Consider the following 20,087-nt stretch of genomic DNA (forward strand, 5'->3'; position numbering starts at 1 on the left):
AAAACAAAACAAAACAAAACAAAACAAAACAAAACAAAACAAAACAAATGAAGTCTGAAGCCAGGCATGGTGGAGCATGCCTTTAACCCTGGCACTGGGGAGGCAGGTGAGTTTCTGTAAACAATTTATGGACAGTGATGGCTTCATAGAGAGACCTTATCTCAAAACAGAACACCCTACACAGCTGGGTTGGAGGTACAGACTGATGGGGACATGTTAGAGTGTGCACGGAGGGGGTTGGGCGCACATACATACCCACACCAGTGCTGCAAAGCCAGAGGTGCACACAAATGCATCGAGCTCTCAGATCCCTGAGAAGCCAGAGGGGCACATGAGTAATGTCTACAGATAAGCAGGAATGCATAAGCCACAGACTATAAAGATAGGCCAAGAAAAAAAACAAGAGATACAGTACCCCACTACACACAAAAGCCGGAGAGAGACATGTGATCTACATAACACATATATCGCCCACATCTGCAGACACATGCAACAGACATCCAGACATACACACCTGCTGATAAGACTGGGCATTGTCTCTTGCTGTCTGCCTGCAGCTCAGCTCTCACCTGAACCCACAGGACAAATGAATATGAGGTCCCTGGTGCAGATAGCTTGCAGGCATCAGAGCTCGCAAGGGCACTCTGGAGCAGGAATTTCTACACAAAAGGACCCTAGAGTCAGGTCTAATAGACCTACATATGCTAGGTCCTACGATGTGCAGGCCTAGGCTCTATGTGCAGGCCCCAAGGTCCTCCTGGGTCTATTACTCAGATGAGAATCCTACATACTACAGGCCAGTTGGTTCCTTTCCTGCTACCATCTGTCACTCCTATGCAGCTGCCACTGGGGGCTAAGCTACAAGCATCTGGCAAGTTAATTGTAGGCTTTAAAACAGAAAAGCAAGGTCCTGGGGAAAAAGCTTGTATGATGATTGTGGACTTGGAAGCACAAAAATGGTCTGGTAGCTCAGAGCAGTGGTGCCCCAGATATTTCAAGGGTCTCAGGTCTATCTGGCAGAGATCAGTTCTCTAACTTGGATTAGCTGTAGAACCTCTGGTCAATACTTCTGTGTCACACAGGGCCGCAGCCTCAGGAGTACCCTCAAGATGTAGCCTTCTTTCTACCCATGGTGTGCTTCAGACACCTGGAAATTCAGATGACAGATAGGGGGCCAACTCTAGTTCTGGTTGCCTTAGCCCCCACAGTTCTAAGTACTGCCAGCAGGCTTTACTGGAGCCCTCTACAAGGCAGGCTTTGGTCTGAGTTCTTAGCAGCTTATCCCCCAGTGTCCAACAGATTCTCAAGAGCATCAGGACATTGTTCAGGGGAAGGTGACAGAAAAGGCCTGTCTATGATACCAGGGGCATCACAACCATTTTCAAGGGCTGCTGTTTTCAGTGCTCAGGTGTGAACAAGGCAGCCCAAGGCCACATTCTATAAAGAAGGGTACAAGGCTCCCTATGAAAGGTCCCTGGGGGAATCACACCTCCAAGATAGCCCCTAGGATCAAAGGCTCATATACTGGACTTTTTCAGCCAAACCCAGGATGAAAGAGGAACAAGATCTGATGACCTACACCTGGGGTGGATAATGGACAAGGTGGGGTTAGTGGAGTGAGAAGTGCAGATGGAGAGAGAAGACACCAGCCGTCACCCCCACCCCACCCCCACCTAAGGCAGGTAGTCCCACCCTTGCTCTGGCCTCTGAAAGGTCTACTGAGCCTGAGTTGCTGACCCACCCAATCCCTTCCCTGCTTTCCTTCCAGTGTCCAGGAATCCCAGGGTACAGACCAGGGTTGAGGGAGCTGCTCCAATAGCCACCACTGGGTTATTAATGGGTTAATTACATACCCCATAAAAAGCCACTGTGATTTAGAGAGTGAACCAAGCAGGCCCTAACTGGCAGTAAATTAGGGCTGCAGGGATGAGGCAGGTGGAGTCCCAGCCCCGGCCCGCCAGTGAGCCAAAGCGGCTATAAATCTGCAGAAACGGCTTTTATGAAGCTCTGGGTTTTATGATATCATTAATGTTTCTCCTGATACTTAAGGAAAATGAAGTTAAGTCATGAGGAGGTGCAGGAGCTGCTCTGGTCGGTGCCAGGGCCACCCCACAAACTCAGGCAGATGAGGGAACTGCCTGCACCTGAGGTCCTGCTCCTGGAGGACCTCAGCAAGCAGGTGTCAAGCCCCCAGCTGACCTGAGTCTGTCCCCCCACACACAGATGTTTGTAGCATAAGCTTGATGAATGCCATCCTGCCCCAATGAGGCTCTCCATGGGTCACAAGGCCACCATTTGAGCACACATTCATCTCCCCAGGCTCTCCACACACAGTAGCTTCTGGACCTCTAAGCCCAAGCCCAAGCTCCTCTAGCAGGTAGATGGGGCTGAGGGCTGGAGTATGGCTGCTCACAACACAGGCATCTTTGATACCAAAGATCCTTGGTCACTAGAGAGACCCCGGAGGCAGCAGCCTGCTCACTTTATTAGCAGCAGCCTGGGACTCCCCACTTCCTGGCACTCTGCTCACCTGCAGAGACCCATCTCAGGTTCCTGGCCAAAGTCCAGAAGACTGTCTTATGTGTGTCCCTGAGCATCAAGCTCCCTATGAATCTCAGCTCATGGGCATGTCCACCCTGTACCTGCCCAACAGCTGCTGAGGTCAGAACCAACGAGGATTCTGAAGGGAAAGATTGCAGGGTGGTAAGGGCCCCTAGGCACTGGAGCTGGGGGGCAACTATGGCTGAGGGATGGTCCTGATGCAAGGACAGAGACAGCAAAGGAGGGGGCATTGGAGACTTACTGAGTAGCCTCTCCCGGAAACCGCCTGTGCCGAGCTCTGTGGGAAAAAGTAGGAAGATAGTCAGTGACAGGCTAGGCTACAGCCAACTGCCCTAGCAGACAGGCCAACAGACAGTAGAGGCAGTAAGGCCTCAGTGGAGAGAGGAGCTCAAGGCTGACAGGAGAGGACTGGGAGCCTCCTTTGAAGCCAGTCACCCTTCTAATTTAGCCAGGCCAGCAGATACTGCACCAGCTTTGGTGGCCCCACAGAGATGACCTTAGCCTATCCTCAGCTCTTTTGGACTAGGATGCTAAAGCTGTTCCCCAAAGTGCAGCAGGAAGACCCTTGCTGACCTCTCACCACTTCTGCGTGGGGTCCACAGTAAGGCCCTTCTGGAGGAGAGTGATAGCATGGGGCCTACAGGCCAGGTGGCTTGAAGGTTAGCCAAAATCATGATGAAGGCTGGCGTGAGGGCTTAGGGACAGCTCAAGCTGCCAGGGATCCTACAGCTCCAAAGATGGGCCAATTACCAGGTTCGATCACGTGTGCGTGCACACACAACAGAAGCTGTGGCAGGAAGGGATGCAAGGAGAAGCTGAGCTACTGCAGAGTGCATAGTGGGGGCTGAGTGGCAGGAGGAACTTCATGATGACTTATGACAGTAAGATGGGGAAACAGAGAGCCAGCAAAGAGAAATGGAAGCCAGTAAGCCCATCTGCAATCTTCCCTTCCTTCAAAGCAGTTCCTGATATCCATTCCTACAGACTACTGACAGGGCTAGGCCTAGGGTCATTGCCTAGAAGGTAGAGCCCACCCAATCCTACCCTGGGTTGGGACCCACCTGGCAGCCACAGGCAGCTGATGGGATGGGGGTGGGGCATAATTGGTGAGTTTTCAGCTTCATGTTGAGCTGTGTTCAGAATGCAGCTTCATTCATCCTGGGCCGCAATTAGAGTGCTAACTAGGGCAGCCCTGCGGCCCCAGACAATTACCAGCCTATTTTCCCATCTTGCGGCAACAAGATCAGGAGCCTGGCAATTATGCCTCCCTCTGCGGCAGCAGGCTGCACCCTGCACCCCCAATCCCCTATTTAAATGATAATGAGACAAGACTCATTCAATTTAGTCCTTCAAAAAATATACTACCCTGAGGCCATTTCAGAAGCTGGACAGGGTTGGTGTCAGCGGCTATCTCCTGCGCCACCAATCCCACAGGTAGCCCCTCTATTTCTACCTGAGTCCTTGAGTCCCTATGCCTCATTTTTGGCTGAGGGCTGCCCTGGCTATGACCATTAGTCCAGCCCTGTGACAGGCTCTACCTGTCAGCTTTGTGGCTGACCATACCAGAGACCTAGTACCCAGGATTGTTTCTAAGGGACACTGATGTATCCCCAATTCAGATCACTGCATATGCACTCCTACCCAGCACCACCAGCTCCAGGTACCTCAGGACCCATGCCAAGATGTGCAGCTGTCCACTCTGCCTTGGCCAAGGTTAGCTCCTGATGTTTCGGACATGGCATGGCATCTATGGATTTAGACACATTTGTGGGGTAATTTCTACCCAGGCATCACTGCAGATGCTATCTGCCCTAAGGCATGAGAGTGTCCACCTTGGGGTTCTAGAGCCAGTTCTCAGGCTGCTACACTGTGCACGATGAGATACTTAATATTCTGTATGGGCTCTTGCTGGCTCCTAACTGCTGTGCTTCATTTAAACCCCTCCTACTGGTGAGATCCGAATTTGTAAAAAACTATGCTTTGAAGAAGAAAGACAAACTGCTAACTGCTCATGAGCAGCCTCCATGTAAACTGCCAGGCCTGGTCAGAGCCATGGGACACCCGCAGGAGGCCACCCGGATGTCAGGGATGGGTACTCACATCACTCAGCTGGTCCCGGGAGCTGCTACGCTGAGAGCTGGAAGCTTCCAGGACACTGTCGTCATCACTGTTCCGGTCACCCCCTCTGGCCATGGCGACCTTCATCTGGGGACAGGGTGAAAAAAAGTCTCAGACCAAACAAGCACTGACCAAGAAGACTTTCTGACCAGGGTCATGCTCTCTCCACAAATAAGCCACTGGAACTAGGTTCATTCCAGGGCTAGATATACCAAATGAGGCAGGAGGATATTTCCCCTTAACATGATGATACCTCTGTTGGGGGAGAAAGCAGGAGGAACAGAGAGAAGCAAGGCCAGGAAACCCACCTGGCTAACTGCTTGCAAAGTCAACACCAGACAGGACAACAAATGCCCTAAGGAGCTACACCCATCACTGGCTGTGCCCTTGATTTTTGCAGTCACTGACTTTGAAGCTACCCCAGAGTACTGAGATGCTACAAACCAGGCCTGATCTCCCTGCCCACAGCCTGGCCTCTTCCTGCTGAGGCTATGCCTGGGCTGGGCTGCTCTTCCCTACCACATCAAGACATTACAGCCATGCACATACAGTGCCTCCTTCAGAAAGCACAACAACTCCTTAGGTATGTGACACTGAGCTACTTCTTGGCTCCTAGATGCCTCAGTTTGCCATTTGCAGGATGGAGCTGATACATTGCTATAGACACATGCAAACATCCCAGGGGCTAGCTGACACTGGCTATCCTTTAGTGTTTTACACACTGAGATCATTGGCTGTTTGGAACAGCCCTTAGGCCAACCTACTTCACTCTCAACTTACAGAGAGAAAACAAGCCCAGGCAAGGCTGGAACCAGACTTTGAACAAAGTAACAGCACTGGCATTAGGTATCAGTGCCAACAGGATGCCTACATAGCATCCTGGGTCTACTTGTAGAGGCCACCTTCTGGTCCCAGACATGAACACAGACGTTCAGGCATGATGACCTCATACTTCTATAGTGCGGGTCTATGGCCTGTTTAATGGGGACCATTTCCACATCTTGTAGTGGATGAGCTTGGTTTCCTCATGAACAAACTGGGTGCAGTATTTGGCCAGCACTGGACACCAAGGGGCTATATGAATGTACATGAACATCATCCTGCTTCTACCTTTTACCTCCCCCGATCTCACATTCCAGAGCCACTGGTATGGGTTTTGTCAAAGTCCTCAGAATCCAGCTAGCCATTTCACCATAAACATGTACCAGCCCTAGAACCAGTTTAAGGCCGGGTACTGGCTTGAACCCCCATATCTGCCAACTTCTCCCCAGCCGTAGACTTCCAGGATACCACACCCTCTCGGAGTACCAAGAAGACACTGACTGGATGTTAGTGCATGTTCAGATGGCTAAATGGGGGTCCCTCACCCAGGCAAATGTGTAAGGCTCCAGTGGAGTGAAGACAGGGTTTAGGTAGAGTGCAGATGAACTAGGCTAGCTTGAAGAACTGAAGGTGATAATGGTCACTACCTGAACTAACCCCACAGGGACTTTTCCATTTCTGGACTCATTGAGACTCTACTGGTAACTGTCACCAGGTTGACTGCCATGGGTGCTGTCTCTCTTCTGAGCCACAGTGGACAAAGATTCCCTGCCAACTCATGAGGGCTAAAAAATACACACCTAGGCAGTTGAACTATGAGGACGCAGGCCTGTTAGACAACATGTTTGACACATGCATACAGAAGCCATCTTTTGTTTAAGCCAGACACTGGAGAGAGTGCTGACTCCATGATGGAACCCTGTAGGTAGAGTGGGCTGGTGTCTGTTATCCTTTCTCAAGTAGCTGTCTTTAGGGTTGAAAACCCCATTTCCTGTAGTTTTATAGAGCCAACGAGTCCTGTATTCTAGAAACCACCACTGCACTCACAGACACATGGGACAGTTGCCACCTACTTCTGTAACCAAGTGGATCCAAAACAGCCTAACCTACTTGCCCTTTGGTTTCTCCTGCTTACTTGCTCTGAAGTTTCCTATTAGCTATGGCAGAGGCTAGGAGATGTCATACTTCCATCCTCAGGACTGTATGGAAGGATGAGATCAGGATACCTGGATCTGTGTGTCTGCCTGGAACTAGAAGGTGACCTGTTTGCACCAGGGGGCAGGTGAGAGTATCTGTACTTCTAGCCACCTTTGCACCTTGTCGACCAGCTATCAGTCCATACGCTTATCTACTCCTCCAGCCAAGTAACCAGCTGTCCACCAGCTAAGCAAGCATCCATCCGTTTATCCACCCATCCAACTATTGAACTTATCAGCCATCCAGCCAACCAGCGAGCCAGCATTTCCTGAGCTCTTGTGCACTGGGCTTGTCTGGACAACGGACATGCAGACACACACCCCACCATTTGTGGGGCCTTCAGAACCACAAGGCTCTCAATAAATATAAGGAAGAAAAAAAAAACCAGGACCTGAAAGTTAGCAGCATGTGCTAAGGTGGCAAACTGCAGAGAAGTGGGAGGACCTCCAGAAAGGGCTGTGTCATGCCACAAGGCAGGTAGGCAATGTCTCACCCATTCTGTGACATAACTACTGTGGTGGACAGGGCTGGGCTCCAGACGTGGAACAGAGGTCGAGGCTGGTCCAATCATTTAGTTTGCTCCTGCAAAATGTCTGAGTGACTATAGCCTGCAGGCCCCGGTGCAACCTTAGCAGCCAAGACTCTCTACAAGGGAATGGCTGCAAGACAAGCCTCAGGGAGGAACCACAGGTACTGTACCTACACACACAGCTCCCTTACATAGCCACAGGCAGGTACTTCTGAGTTGTTCTCTTAGGCCTGGATGTGGAACAGATCTCCCCAAACATGAAGTCTATGCGACTGCACATCCACCCCAGGTTGGCACAGCCATACTCAGTCTCTGTCTCTTCCTTATGGTCCATTGTGGCTTTCTGAGGTCACCTCTATGAACACAGTTCTTTTACTAGTCTTGGAGGCTGCTCATATTGATTGAGCCTCATGTCTGGTCTCTCATCCAGTGAATTTATACACGACTTTGTGTATATATGTATATGAGTATACAAGGAGTGGTCTCCCTGGCCTAGAGGGTTTGATGGTTTATAAGTCTTTTTATGTTTATCTGTATTGTGTATAGGTGTTTTGCCTGCAGATATGTCTGGGTAGCATGTCCATGCAGTACCCACAGAGACCAGAACTGGAATTATAGATGTTTGTGAACAACCATCTTGGTACAGGGAATTGAATCCAAGTCCTCTGGAAGAGCAACCACCGAGCCACCTCTCGTACCCCAGGTTTTCATTGTTCTTGACCATGTACTTGCCGGACGGCAGCATGAGCCCAAGGCACCTCTGCACAGCACCTGAGGGCTCACAAGCCTGGGGTCACTAGCAGCTCCAAGAAGCAGGTTTACAAGCCAAACTGGCAGTCTTGGAGCTAAAACTTTTATGGGCCCTTGGTCTTAGTGGGATTCAGTCCTCGGCTCTGCACTGTCCAGGTCTATGGGGAAGTTTCAAAAAGAAGGCTCCCAGCTAAGGGGACAGGAGAAGTCCAGGAAGTGACGTGAGGTCAAGGTGGGAAAATGATTAGGGATCCAGACAGACAGGGCTCACAAGACCTCAAAGAAAGGCCAATATTGTCCTATTGTGTTCCCAAGCTTACAAGGCTGATTAGTGCCCTCTCTGTACTGATACTGCAGCCCAGCACATGCCAGGTTCCATAAAATGGGTTAGGGCAGCTTTGAGCCAGGCTGCTTCCCACTACCCAGCAGTCTCTTCCAGCACGTACTTATTCCCTACTTCCTGGTGTAAGCCTGAGGAGGACATGGGACATAAAACTACAATAAGCTGACGGGAACCTACTTACTGTCATTTATGTGCACATGCTACCGACTGGCCAGGCAGGGAAACCAAGGCACAGTGCTGTTTATGAACTTCTGCAGGTACCACATGTGACAAGCAAGAGCTTGAGTGCTGGGAGTATACTCCTTGGGCACCAGTGCCTGCCAGATGCAGACAGAGAGGCAGGGTGGAAACGCACTCTAATTAGCAGGACCAAAGCAAAGCCAGTGTTGTGTGGTAAACCAGGTTTATGGGAGGAACAGGCCCCCCAAGAATGCCTGCCAATTTCCAGAGTAAATGCTCACACCAAGGTCTGGCTTAAGCCACTAACAGTTTAACAGCTTGTGAATTTCCTGACTGCTAAGCAATCAGCTTTGCCAGCTGGCATTCCTCTAAACAGGGCAACCAGACTAGCAGGCTGGGGAGAGGGCTCCAGTAGTCAAGAAATGGTGGCTCTAGCAATGAGGTGGCTCCTTCCCCCTTCTCAGCTCCAGGCTGCACATGGAAGTGACTGATTCCAGGACTGCTGGCAGGAAACACGTGGTTTACCCTGGTACTCAGATACACTGAGGTTTTGGGCACAGAGCTAGCCTATCCAAGGGTTGGGCCCTGAGCCATCTGTTGCTGAGATGAAGGGCACAGAAGTATCCCTTCTCACTTGCTGAAGTTAGAAAGTCTACCAGAGAGCACACATGGACACATGTCACCATGTTGTCCCAGGTTGTCCATGAAATATGTATACCACCCAGTGTACACACCTCACCTGCTCCCCAGATACCTTCATGCACCGAGGCCCACTGGACCTCAGAATCCCATTATTCAGGCTGAGCCACATAAGACAGTAGGAACATCAACCCTGAGTAAGTGCTGGGCATGACCTGGATGGTGTGCATGAAAGTCTGATGAGTCACACACAAGCTGGCATATTTCCAGGGAGACATTCCCACCACCTCAAACTGTTTCATACTCAGGCAATGCTTACCTTGTGGTCTCCTACAGTCCACCTAACCTCTGCATTTGCAAGATGAGGACAGCGGTGGGACAGTTCACTTCCTGGATTGAGGATGAGGCGTAAGGCTGCCTGGTTGCATTCTCCTGTAAGCCCTGGGAAATCCTTGCAAGGGGCAGCAGCTCCCTCAGGCATCCCAGATGCAGGACAGGCCAGAGAAGTAGAAGAGTGGTGAGGCTCCCAATCTCCCAATGTGAAGAGCCAATGGAAGACATTCCTAGAGCACTGCCATCCTATACACACAGTATGTCCTGTATACACAACAGGTCAAATTCACACCATGCCCTGTATGTATGGTACTTCCTGAATGTCACAGGTACATCTTGAACACATGGTATTCCATGTGCATAATACATCCTGTGGGTACAGTGCACCCTATACGCATAATATGCCACATGTGCACCATGTGTCCTGTACAAACACTGCAATTCCAGGTGTGTTGTGCCCATGCTCTGGCCCTCCAGCAACCACTCTATGCCTACTCTTCTGAGGGGAATGACCCCTGCTCCCATATCCTCAGGTCACTACTATAGACAGTGGTCATCTAAAGGACTTTAGAGGCTCCCCAGAGATAACACATCTTGGGTTCAACCTTGGTACTGGCCAAAGTTACCAAATTAACTGATGCCCTCCTGAAGTGAGCTGTGCCAGAAGCCCTGATTCAGCCACGGCAACCCTGATTCAGGCAGCCCTGATTCACTGGATCTCAGTGCTGCAACCAGACTTTAGCAGAGCAAGACTATGCTGAAAGAGACTGAGCTGTGACTATCTGTTACTCTCTGCAACCCAACCCATAGGCCCCTACCCACTGTCAGGCCTGACCCCTGGCTTCCCATGTCTTCTGAGACCCTAGAACAGGCCTTGGCACAGCAAAGGACCTTAGCCAGCACAGCAATGAAACTTACCTTTTTTGTTTTGCTGTACCAGGCCTAATGCCTCCCCCACTCCTAACCACAGTACCCACACTTCCATCCATAGGTACCCAGCTATGCACTCCATAAGTCCTCTCTTCAGAACTGAGCTTTCATACCACCTGACCAGGAGGGGGACCATGCCAGATTTACCTGGCCAAGACACTCCCTGTTTCTTTCACCATCATACTTAGCACCAAGACGTCACAGTTTGCCACTGTCCCCAGTGGAGGGTGAGGCGACATCTCAGTGGTTAAGGGCATATATTCCTCTCCCAGGCGACCCAAGTTCAGTTTCCAAGTGGTTCACAACGGTCCCCTACTTTGCTCCAGTGACTGGCATAGCTCCAAGTCCGCATGCTTTTGCTGAGTGATCATTTTCTCACAACATAAGCCCAGGTGGGGAAAGAAAGCATACCCCATCTCTGCCTCAAAGAACAGTCTCATCTGATGAGGAGATGGTGGACAGCCCAGAGAAGGGTCACGGATGCCAAGGGAAGAGAATACTCATGCCAAAGTTTCAGGCTTGCAAGGCAGACCATGTCTCCTGGTGAAGGTAACCTGACTTTCCCACTATACCAACAAGACTGGGTATAATACCTGGATCGGGAGAAATGGACCTGTAACCAAGCTGGAGTTCACATGGAGCCTACGGGCATCCACTACACACTCTGGCACTGAAGTTCAGTTGTATCAGACGGAACCCAGGAAGAAGAAGCACTCTCATGGTTGTAATTAACATCAGGGCTCCAGCTGGGAAATTCCTTCTCAGTGAGCCTCTATGTCAGCAAAGCTTCATCTTCATCTCCCCTGGGATCAGCTGGATTAACAAAAGCCTGTCTGCTATTTCTAGAACCTGTCAGTTCTCTGTGTTGGTGGGTGGTACAAGGCTCCTCCATTTCCCTGTAGATCCCTGTGAAAGTGAGACAGGGCCGCGCTGGGCCTAAGATCTGGAGCATCCCTCAAGGCCCGTGTGCTAAAGACGGCAGCCTCTACAACTGCTGGATTAAGGCAACAAGCAGCCTTCCTCCACAGCGCCTGTCTCCAGGCTCTTCTTGTGTTTGTCTCCTGAATCCCCTCAATGATGGGCTGTCCTGAAGTGTCCTCTTACATTTACTAGGAAGCTTTTTCCCTATAGCTGCCATCACTGGCTATGTTAAGATCCTGTAAGTCTGAGCCCTGCTAGCCCCTCCCACTCCCAAAACATTATCTGTATCCTCAGGCCTTTGTGCTAGATTTCTAACACTCAGTACAGAAACAGAGAAAACACATACACACACACACACACACACACACACACCCCAAGACAGGGTTTCTCTGTGGAGCTCTTGCTTTCCTGGAACTTGCTTTGTAGACCAGGCTGGCCTCAAACTTACAAAGATCCGCCTGCTTCTGCCTTTTGAGTGCAGTGCTGGGGTGGAAGGCGTGTGCCAGCACCACTCGGCTTCTGTGATATTTAAGACAGGTCTAAGTATTAAGGCTGGCCTCAAATTCATAATCCTTCCTTTGTCTCCCAAATGCTAGGATCACAAGTGTGCGCTCCTAGTCCACTACTGATTAGTTTCCGACTTATGTTAAAATAATAACACTTTAAATAAGCAAACTTAAATGGTATCTGGTTTACTTTTGGTGTGGCTTATAAGACATTTCAAATCCTTGTGGCTCACATGTTACTTCCACCAACAGTGCTACTGTGAGTCCAGGCTCTACCCACACCTATCCCCACTATTTCTCCTGTAGTGGGACTGAAAACCTAGCTCCTGTAGACTTTCCCCTCATCTCTGCCAACTGTGGGGAAATCCACCTGTCACTTCAGCTTTAAGCTGAGGAGGGCCATACTCTGTGCCTTGTGCACCAGGAATCTGGGCCCATCTAAGAGGGCTGACAGGCAACCACAGTGATCCCAGGTCAGGCCATACTACCTGCCACACCCAGGAGAGGAGACACGGCACCTCCTTTCACCTGATAAGCTGCTCCAAGGCCCTGAGACCTTGTCCTCTTCTCTCTGGTCTGGCCTTACTTCCTTGGCCAGGGTATAGGTTGTTTCCTCTCCCATATGACCCTCCTCTCTAAGATTGCTGGGGTTTGGGCCCTGCAGGCTTATCAGCTGGAGCTTTGGCTAGAAGGGAATCCAGGAGGCAAGTCAGCAAGCTAGAACTAGTGTCTGGATGAAACCCAGTGATCAGGCTGAGGAGGCTGGCAACTTCATTTCACAGGCTGTTTTCCTAACATGCAGGGCAGGACAGAATAGGTAACAAGCATATGCCTTGCCAGACATACCTTTGCAGTCATGCAAAGCAGGGTGAGTCAAGTACACACATGCACACACACACAAGCATGCATACACTTGCAAATGCCTTGGGAAGGTGATGTTTAAGGTAGACTATGCTTGTATTCTAGCAACAGTAAGAGGATGCTATAGTCACTCATATGATGGTACCTCTCCCAAGCCCCATTTCCAAAAGATCTTGTGGACTCACGTCATCCCAATGAGAGCCCACTGCCCCCTACAGTTGTCAGGACCCAACCTTCCTTCCAGGGCAGCTCTGGGCAACCTAACCTGAGAGCTCACATTCCCAACTACCTGTCCTGGCAGGCCCACACATCTGTGTCCTTTGGTCAGACAAGTAAAACAGCAACACTAGAATCTGACAAATTCATACAGAAACCTGGGCCTCCAGCTATTTAGAGCCACCACAGGTCAGCTATGTAAAATTGCCTAGTTCCTCAAGACAGGTTGCAAAACATAGCCCATATATGTGACCTAGACAGCAAGGTCCTGGGGATACCACTTTCCCTATGTTGGCTGGAGTCTTTATATGTGTGTGTTTGTGTGTGCAGGCATGCACATGTCACAGCTACAGAGCCTGTGTGGAGGTCTGAAAAAAAGCTTAAGAATCTGTTCTCTTCTGCCACCTTGTGGCATCTGGGGATTAGGGCCTGTGCATACGCACCCCTCGACCTGCTAAGCTATCCTCTAGCCCACTAGGTTCTAGTAGCCTTCCTTAGCAAGCAAGTACCCACAGTGCCAAGTCCTAGTTCCAAGGCCTAGAAACCCAGCTGGCTATGGCAGCTTCAAGAGTGGCCTGGTATGACAAACTCCTTCAGGTACAACTGGTCTTCCAGCCCCAGAACAGACAGGGCAGTAGAGGACTTTACAATGCACCTCTGGCCTCAAACATAAGGACCTGTGTGGGTGCCGCAACCAGTGTGGGTGCGGTGCCTCACCAAGAAAAGGATTTCCCTAACCCTTGTAGGTCCAGGGCAGTAACTGAGGCCCTAGGTTTCTCAGACTACTCCCATGTACACCAACCACCCTCAAAAGACTGGCATGGATAGGTCTGGTTTGGAAGGATATGAATTCCGCCCTCATGAGCTCCACATGAAGCTGGGTGTGGTGGTACACACCTGTAATCCCAGCACTCAGAGAGGTAGATCTCTGTGAGTTCAAGGCCAGCCTGGTCTACAAAGTGAGTTCAGAACAGCCAAGGCTACACAGAAAAACCGTGTTGAAACTCCAAAAAAAGAGCTTTACCTTTTAATAACTTAACATCTCCCTCAAACTTCTACTGCTCAAGCCTGGGCCAGAGCCAGGACAGACCTCCCCAGACCCACAAGACGGAATGTGACTTCCACATCTCCTCTATCTCCCACTTACTAATTGGAAAACCAAATCTAGATACACAAAACCACTCAATGGAAAAAATCATGGGACACAGATCATCTATTTAAATTAAAAAAACACTAGTACTGTTAGAAAAATGGCATGGCACTTTTTATTTTTATAATCAGAAAAAATAAGTCCCAAATTCTCAGTTCAGAGGCCGTAGGTGAGCATCAGAAAGGGGCCTGCCTAGGGAAAACAGGACTAAGGAGAACAGGCACCAGGCATGGCTAGGGGCCCACCTGGCCCAGAAAACTCCAGGTGGCCAGCACAGAAGTTCCAAACTAGGGTCCTCTCTGCTCTGGTCACCTCCCCCTTCATGGGCTCAATTTAGCCACGTGTGAGGCTGCCCTGATGGGACTGGGGTGGGGTAAACAACTCCTGATCACAGGTGGTGGCTGTGGGACAGATGCAGGCCCAAAGATGGCTCTGCAGTAATAGATGTCAAAATGAGCTGTGGACACTGTTATAATAGGGATAGAGTACAGAGAGGCGCTTCCAGCTGCCCCACAGTACCTCTGGGGTGGAGGAAGAGCCCTGACAGGTGGGGAAGCAGCCCCCAACCCTTCACATCTTTCACGAGGCTGGGGATCTTCAAGTCAACGCTAGCATCATCCCATAGCCAAGAAAAACTGTGACCTGAAACCTGGCCAACCAAATCCACAGTGTGGCCCTGAGTCCCCTAAGCCGTTCTGCTCAGGGCAAAGAATACTAAGGGTGGGAGAGGGGGTGAACAGGAGAGTTGAGGCCTAGGCTGGCACTCTACCACACATGCCCATCACATACAGGCATACATGTACACACCACTCACACCTGCACACATGCATGAGACTCAGAAATGCAAACAGTGTTGGCAAGTACAGACACCAAAAGATGCTGAGGGATCCCAACAGGCTCCAAATCCTTAGGGCGGCTGTATAACCTGTCCCATGAGTTGTCCATCACAAAGCAGCACATGTGAGGGGAACAGTAATTCCAAGAAGCCTGATTCCCATGGAGGGGATAATGGGATGACATGGAGTTCATCTCTCCCTCTGATGTGGCCAAGCAGTCTGGGAAAGCATCTGAGGCCTACAGAGTGAAGGTTCTCACTAGTGCAGTTCAACTGTTGCATAACAAAGTCACCCAGAAGTTATCTACAAGTCTCAGGCTCCAGGACTCACAGATGGTGCTTGGCGGGCCACCCCTGGGACAGCGTGTCGAGTCCACTGTGACCTCAGGGGCCTGAAGGGATGACCCATTATCAAAGGCCTGGGATGATGAGCTGGCACCAGATCCAGCAAGGACTGCCTTCTCGGCTGACAAAGCGGCCTCAGAAGACGCCGGGGGCCCAGGCCTGGCTGCCCCATGAGTGTAGGGCGATCGGGCAGTAGAAGTAATGGTTGGGGTTTTCGAGGTTGGTCTGGGCCCAGAAGTGACCGCAGGGGCTTCTTTGGGCCCATGAGGGGCTGTGTGGGTAGGTGGGGTTGCTCTGGGCTAAGACGTGGGCACTTCTGTTGTTGTGACTGTCTAGGGCTCAGCAGGGTAGGATTGGGAGGATTAGTTTGTTCTGGGCCTTCAACTAACTGCTGAGGCTGCTTGGGGCCCACTGGTGGCTGCTGGGAGCAGCTAGGCTGGCCCAGGAAGGGCCTATGGGGCAGGCTCTGCTGACGTGGGGCCAAGAGTGCCCACTGGGGACAGCAGCACTGGCCTGAAAATGAAAAGCAGCTGGTGGGACGATGGCATGGTTGCAAGGTGAGAGTCCGAGGGGGCTGGCAGTACTGTCCTGAGGCAGCCCTATAGAGCCGAACACAGGGACACAGCCATGACTGCAAAGGTTGGCAACGGTGCCATATGGTCAATAGAGACCGGCAGAGGTGACACAAGGTCAACAGGGACCGAAGTGGGCGGTAGTGATGCCATGGAGTCTGGATGGACCGCAGGCGCTGTCTGGAGCCTGGAAGCACCAAGACTGGCCTGCGGGGCTGAGCCAGGCGTGAGCGCTGGGTCTGGCTGAGCTGATCTGGGGCCGGAAGCAGATGCTGGGACCGGTGGTGCTGGCCAGGGCCCAGAAATGGGCGCCGGGGCTGGCAGGGCTGTCTCAAGCCTAGAAGTGATCGATGGGGCCAAGCACGCCGACCCAGGGGTGGCCGCTGGGGCTGGCAGGGCTGCCCTGGGGCTGGGGGGGGCCCCTGGGGTTGGCTGGGCTGGCTGGACTGGCTGGGCTGGTGCTGCTGCTGGTGCTGGGCCGGGCCGTTCTGTTGGCAGGGGCTGGCTGGGAGCGGCCCCCCTTCTAGGGAGCACACCTGCATGGAAGAAAGAGTATGTGTCCACCTGGGCAGGTGTGCCCGCGGACCCCCCATCCTGCCCAGGCCCAAGACATGCTATTCCCTCTCCAGAGCCCAATTCCCAAGGGAGCTCACAGCAGAGCCTTAACTGCTGAGAAAAGCCCCTTTCTATGAAAAGAGGGCACAGGGTTAGGGTCCCCAGGAGGAATGCAGCTGCAATGCTGAGCCATGAGACTCAGGACACACCCATGCTCAGGCAGCCCAGCCCAGCTTCCACCTGCTCTGACAGACCTCATCTGGGCAGAAACGCTCCTCCGGGAAGAGGCATCCTTTTTCTTGGTTTCTCCTCTCACTCCTGGACCACCAACCTGAAGCCTTTGGCTGAACATTCCCCTCTCTTAGCAGGAGCATGGTATGGTCCCCACATCCATTTACAGAGACACTCTAGATGTCTCCAGACACCTAGTCGGCGGAACCTGATGGACGCAGTGGGCAACGGGGCCGGCCTATCAGCTTGGCACTGTCACCCATCCTGGCCAGCACATACCCCTGTATTCCTGGGGAGAAGCAATAGCACTGGCCAGGAAGGCTTTTCCAGCTGGGCAGACAGAAGGTCCCTGTACCCCTGTGACCAGCCTGGCTCCTACCTGTCTACCCCAAGCCCCAAGCCCAGCAACGATGGAGGCACTGCCAGGCAGGCCAGGCACCATAAGGTGGGGTTCAGGCACATGTATGGTCCTGGTTCAGATCCCACCACTGCAGAGGTCTTAAATAGGGGAGGGTACAGGGTGCTCACCTGTTGGGAGGGCTGCAATGGGACCTTCCTAGTCCCTTCATCACATGCGGGCTCCGTATCCTGCCCTGGACTGCCCACCTCCAGGGGCTGCCTGTTCTCATTCAGCTCAGCAGATGGGCAGTTTTCTGACTCTCGGGGCTTCTTGATGAGGCGCTGATCCCATTTCTCCTTCCGCTCATGTGGCTTCAGAGCCATATCCTTCTGCAGAGGAAGAAGGAAATGCCTGTCAACCTATGGGAACACCCTAGGAAGATAGAGCAGGCTCTCAGGCTATGGTGACTCCTCAGGAGAAGGAGCCTCTACCTTGGGAAAGCCATGTGTGAGGGGGAACGGACAGGTGATGGGTGGATGATGTAGGAGACCCCAAGTTCCCAACAGCCACATTTAAAAATATATGTGTGTGTGCTAATTTATTCATTTACTGCATATACAGATCTCATTCTAGATGGTTCTGAGCTGCTGGGACTTGAACTCAGGACCTCTGGAAAAGCAGCCAGTGCTCTCAACTTCTGAGCCATCTCTCTGGGCCCCAGCCCTGTATTATAGGATCTTTATGTAGAGCATACCTGGGAACTCTCTGAGGTGACATATTAGCCTGGGGCTAAGGATACCTGTAATTCTCACAGGTGACACACATAAGTGACCCCTGGCAACATGCTACATAGAATAGGAAATGCCCCAGGTGACAAATTCCTTATAGTTCTTCCCAGAAGACAAACTTCACGCCATCAGACTTCAAGGTCATTAGTCATCTGGCCTGTCTGTGATCATCTGTATCCTCATGTTCTGGGCCCCCCACTTCTACAGCAATGACCAAAACTTATCAGCAATGGTGACCCAGAGGTGGGGTAAACACTCATGCACGTTAGGCTCTCCCAAAAGCAGTGATCAGTGAATAGGCCTACAGAAAAACAAAACTTCCCAGAAAATATAAAATCCATACAAACACTACAGGAAGCCAAGGGAGGGTCACCACAAAGCCATTCTATCCTCACAAGGACTCAGAGGCAGAGCCACTATACCGCCTCCTCCCAGAGACATAAGATTTATGTTTCCTGCCTTGCCTTGCCTTTCTGTCTCAGATAGGTCAGGGCTGAGTATAAGGACCTTCTGCAGTACACAGAAGTACTTTTCAGGTCCTGATTCCTCATTGTCCCCACACTGCAGACTGTCTAGTCACCTGCCTACAAGGGCCCTGGGCTCTATCAGACTGCCCTGCTACTAAGGGCTAAGATGTAGATAAGAGCTACAGAACTCTGATGTTACAGCTGAGAGGTGGCTGCTTGCAGGGTGTGTCAGACGCCAAGTCTAAACAAACTGAGGTCAACTTTAATAATGGACACTAAGCAATGACAGTATAACTAGGACACCAACGGTCATTGGAAGAGGCAAGCCTTGACTTCCCCAAAAGCTGAAAGACAGAAGGGAAGAGGAAATAGTAAGACAGGGATGCTGACAGCCAGGACCCTGCCATGGATTGAATTGACTTTCTTCTTCTCCATCTATTTGACACTTTGCTTTTAAAAAAGGTAAAAGACACCACTGATTCCTCCCATTCTGCTGGTCACATTCTGGCCTCATGGGGAGCAGGGAACTGTTTTATTGGCCATCTGACCCCCTTAGCCTATGGATGGGCTGGTGAGTGACAGCAGCCACCCTCTACCCCATGAGGAGAAACCTTCAAGTTTCCCTTCATAAATAAACCTTGTGTGTACACTTGCCTTACAGACAAAGGTGACACAAGGGGTACAATCAGGGCTGTCACCAAACCTCAATTCTGAAACTCTTGGTGTGTAAACCAACTTTCACCCAGCATATTAGGAGAGCACAGAAAATGCTCTGGTGCAGGCCTGTAATTCCAGCACTCAGGGAGGCAGAAGCAGGCAGACTGACGTGAGTTTGAGGCCAGCCTGATCTACAAAGTCCATGACAGCCAAGGCTACACAGAGAAAGTCTGCTTTGGAAAGAAAAAAAAAAAGAAAAAGAAAAAGAAAAGAAAGAAAGTGCTCAAGAGGCTGGGCGTGGTGACACATGCCTTTAATGCTGGCATTCAGGAGGCAGATCTCTGAGTTCCAGATGGATCTTTATGAGTTCAAGGCCAATCTGTCTATAGAGCTAGTTCCAGGACAGTCAAGACTGCAAAGAGAAACCCTGTCTCAAAAACAAAACAGAAGTACTCAAGCACCATCTGGCCTATCCAGGGAATAAAGGATCATTCAAAATGGTCTGTCTGGCCATTCTGGAGCTTGAACCTGGCCACAGCACTGCCCAGTAGAACCTGTCTCTAACATCCCTGACTTTAGACCACCAGTGAGGGAAGGGACCTCACTAACTTATACTTAGATCACCAAGGGGATACGTCATACAACAGAGCAGCCTTTAACAGTGTCCCACAGTTTCTGCTCTACAATCTACCTCCCTCTGCTGGGAAAGCACTGAACCTCAAGTGAGGTTGTGTAGCCACAAGCCAAGGAAAGTGTTGGCTACCCACAAAGGTGCCAGGACACTAAGGAAAGTCTCAAAACACTCATGGATTGCAGAAGAGAAACTTCATTCATGACCCAGTGCAGGACCTGCCTTAGACATTCTGTTAGACACTCAGTGGATCTACATACCAGTATGGAGTACCTTAAAAACAAATACAGACACCAGAGGCTCAGAAAAACCACTAAGACAGCTGGGCTCTGGTGCCCTAGAGCCTTGTGCAACCAATCCCTACCCCAGCACCGTGGTGAAGGCATGCTCCTATCTGAGGCTTCTGGCAGAAGCCAAAAACTGGGAGCCCAAGGGGCCATTCTGCCAGGGCCTATAGCTACAAGATGGAGTAGATAGCAGATCTGACTACAGTATACATCAGTGTTAGCTACCAACACTCAAGCCTACACAAAAGGCCCTGCTATGGCAGGCTTCAAACCTGTTCCCTTTCTCAGAAAAAATACCAAAGCTGAGTGCCTACAGAAGGAA

The 20,087-nt window shown here is 51.0% G+C and overlaps 1 protein-coding gene across 16 annotated transcripts in view; it reads right to left on the bottom strand.

The window, feature by feature from the left end:
• Fbrsl1 (fibrosin like 1) overlaps positions 1 to 17,324 on the bottom strand; it is a 69,631-nt gene extending 52,307 nt beyond the window's left edge. For 14 of the 16 annotated variants that reach the window (XM_055606374.1, XM_055606381.1, XM_055606385.1 and 11 more), the window contains exons 1-3: positions 17,124 to 17,324; positions 4,663 to 4,767; positions 2,804 to 2,839 (exon numbers count right to left, since the gene is read on the bottom strand). In XM_055606374.1, the coding sequence (XP_055462349.1) occupies positions 2,804 to 2,839; positions 4,663 to 4,767; positions 17,124 to 17,318 (336 nt within the window). In that variant the 5' untranslated portion in view covers positions 17,319 to 17,324. Of the gene's footprint in view, positions 1 to 2,803; positions 2,840 to 4,662; positions 4,768 to 14,150; positions 16,346 to 17,123 lie in introns of those variants that run through there. The other 2 variants (XM_055606376.1, XM_055606384.1) reach the window with 2 other exon arrangements.
• Between the last annotated feature and the right edge of the window lie 2,763 nt (positions 17,325 to 20,087).

This window comes from Psammomys obesus, unplaced genomic scaffold (assembly GCF_907164565.1).
Source record: "Psammomys obesus unplaced genomic scaffold, mPsaObe1.curated_primary_1811, whole genome shotgun sequence".
Lineage (NCBI taxonomy): Eukaryota > Metazoa > Chordata > Mammalia > Rodentia > Muridae > Psammomys > Psammomys obesus.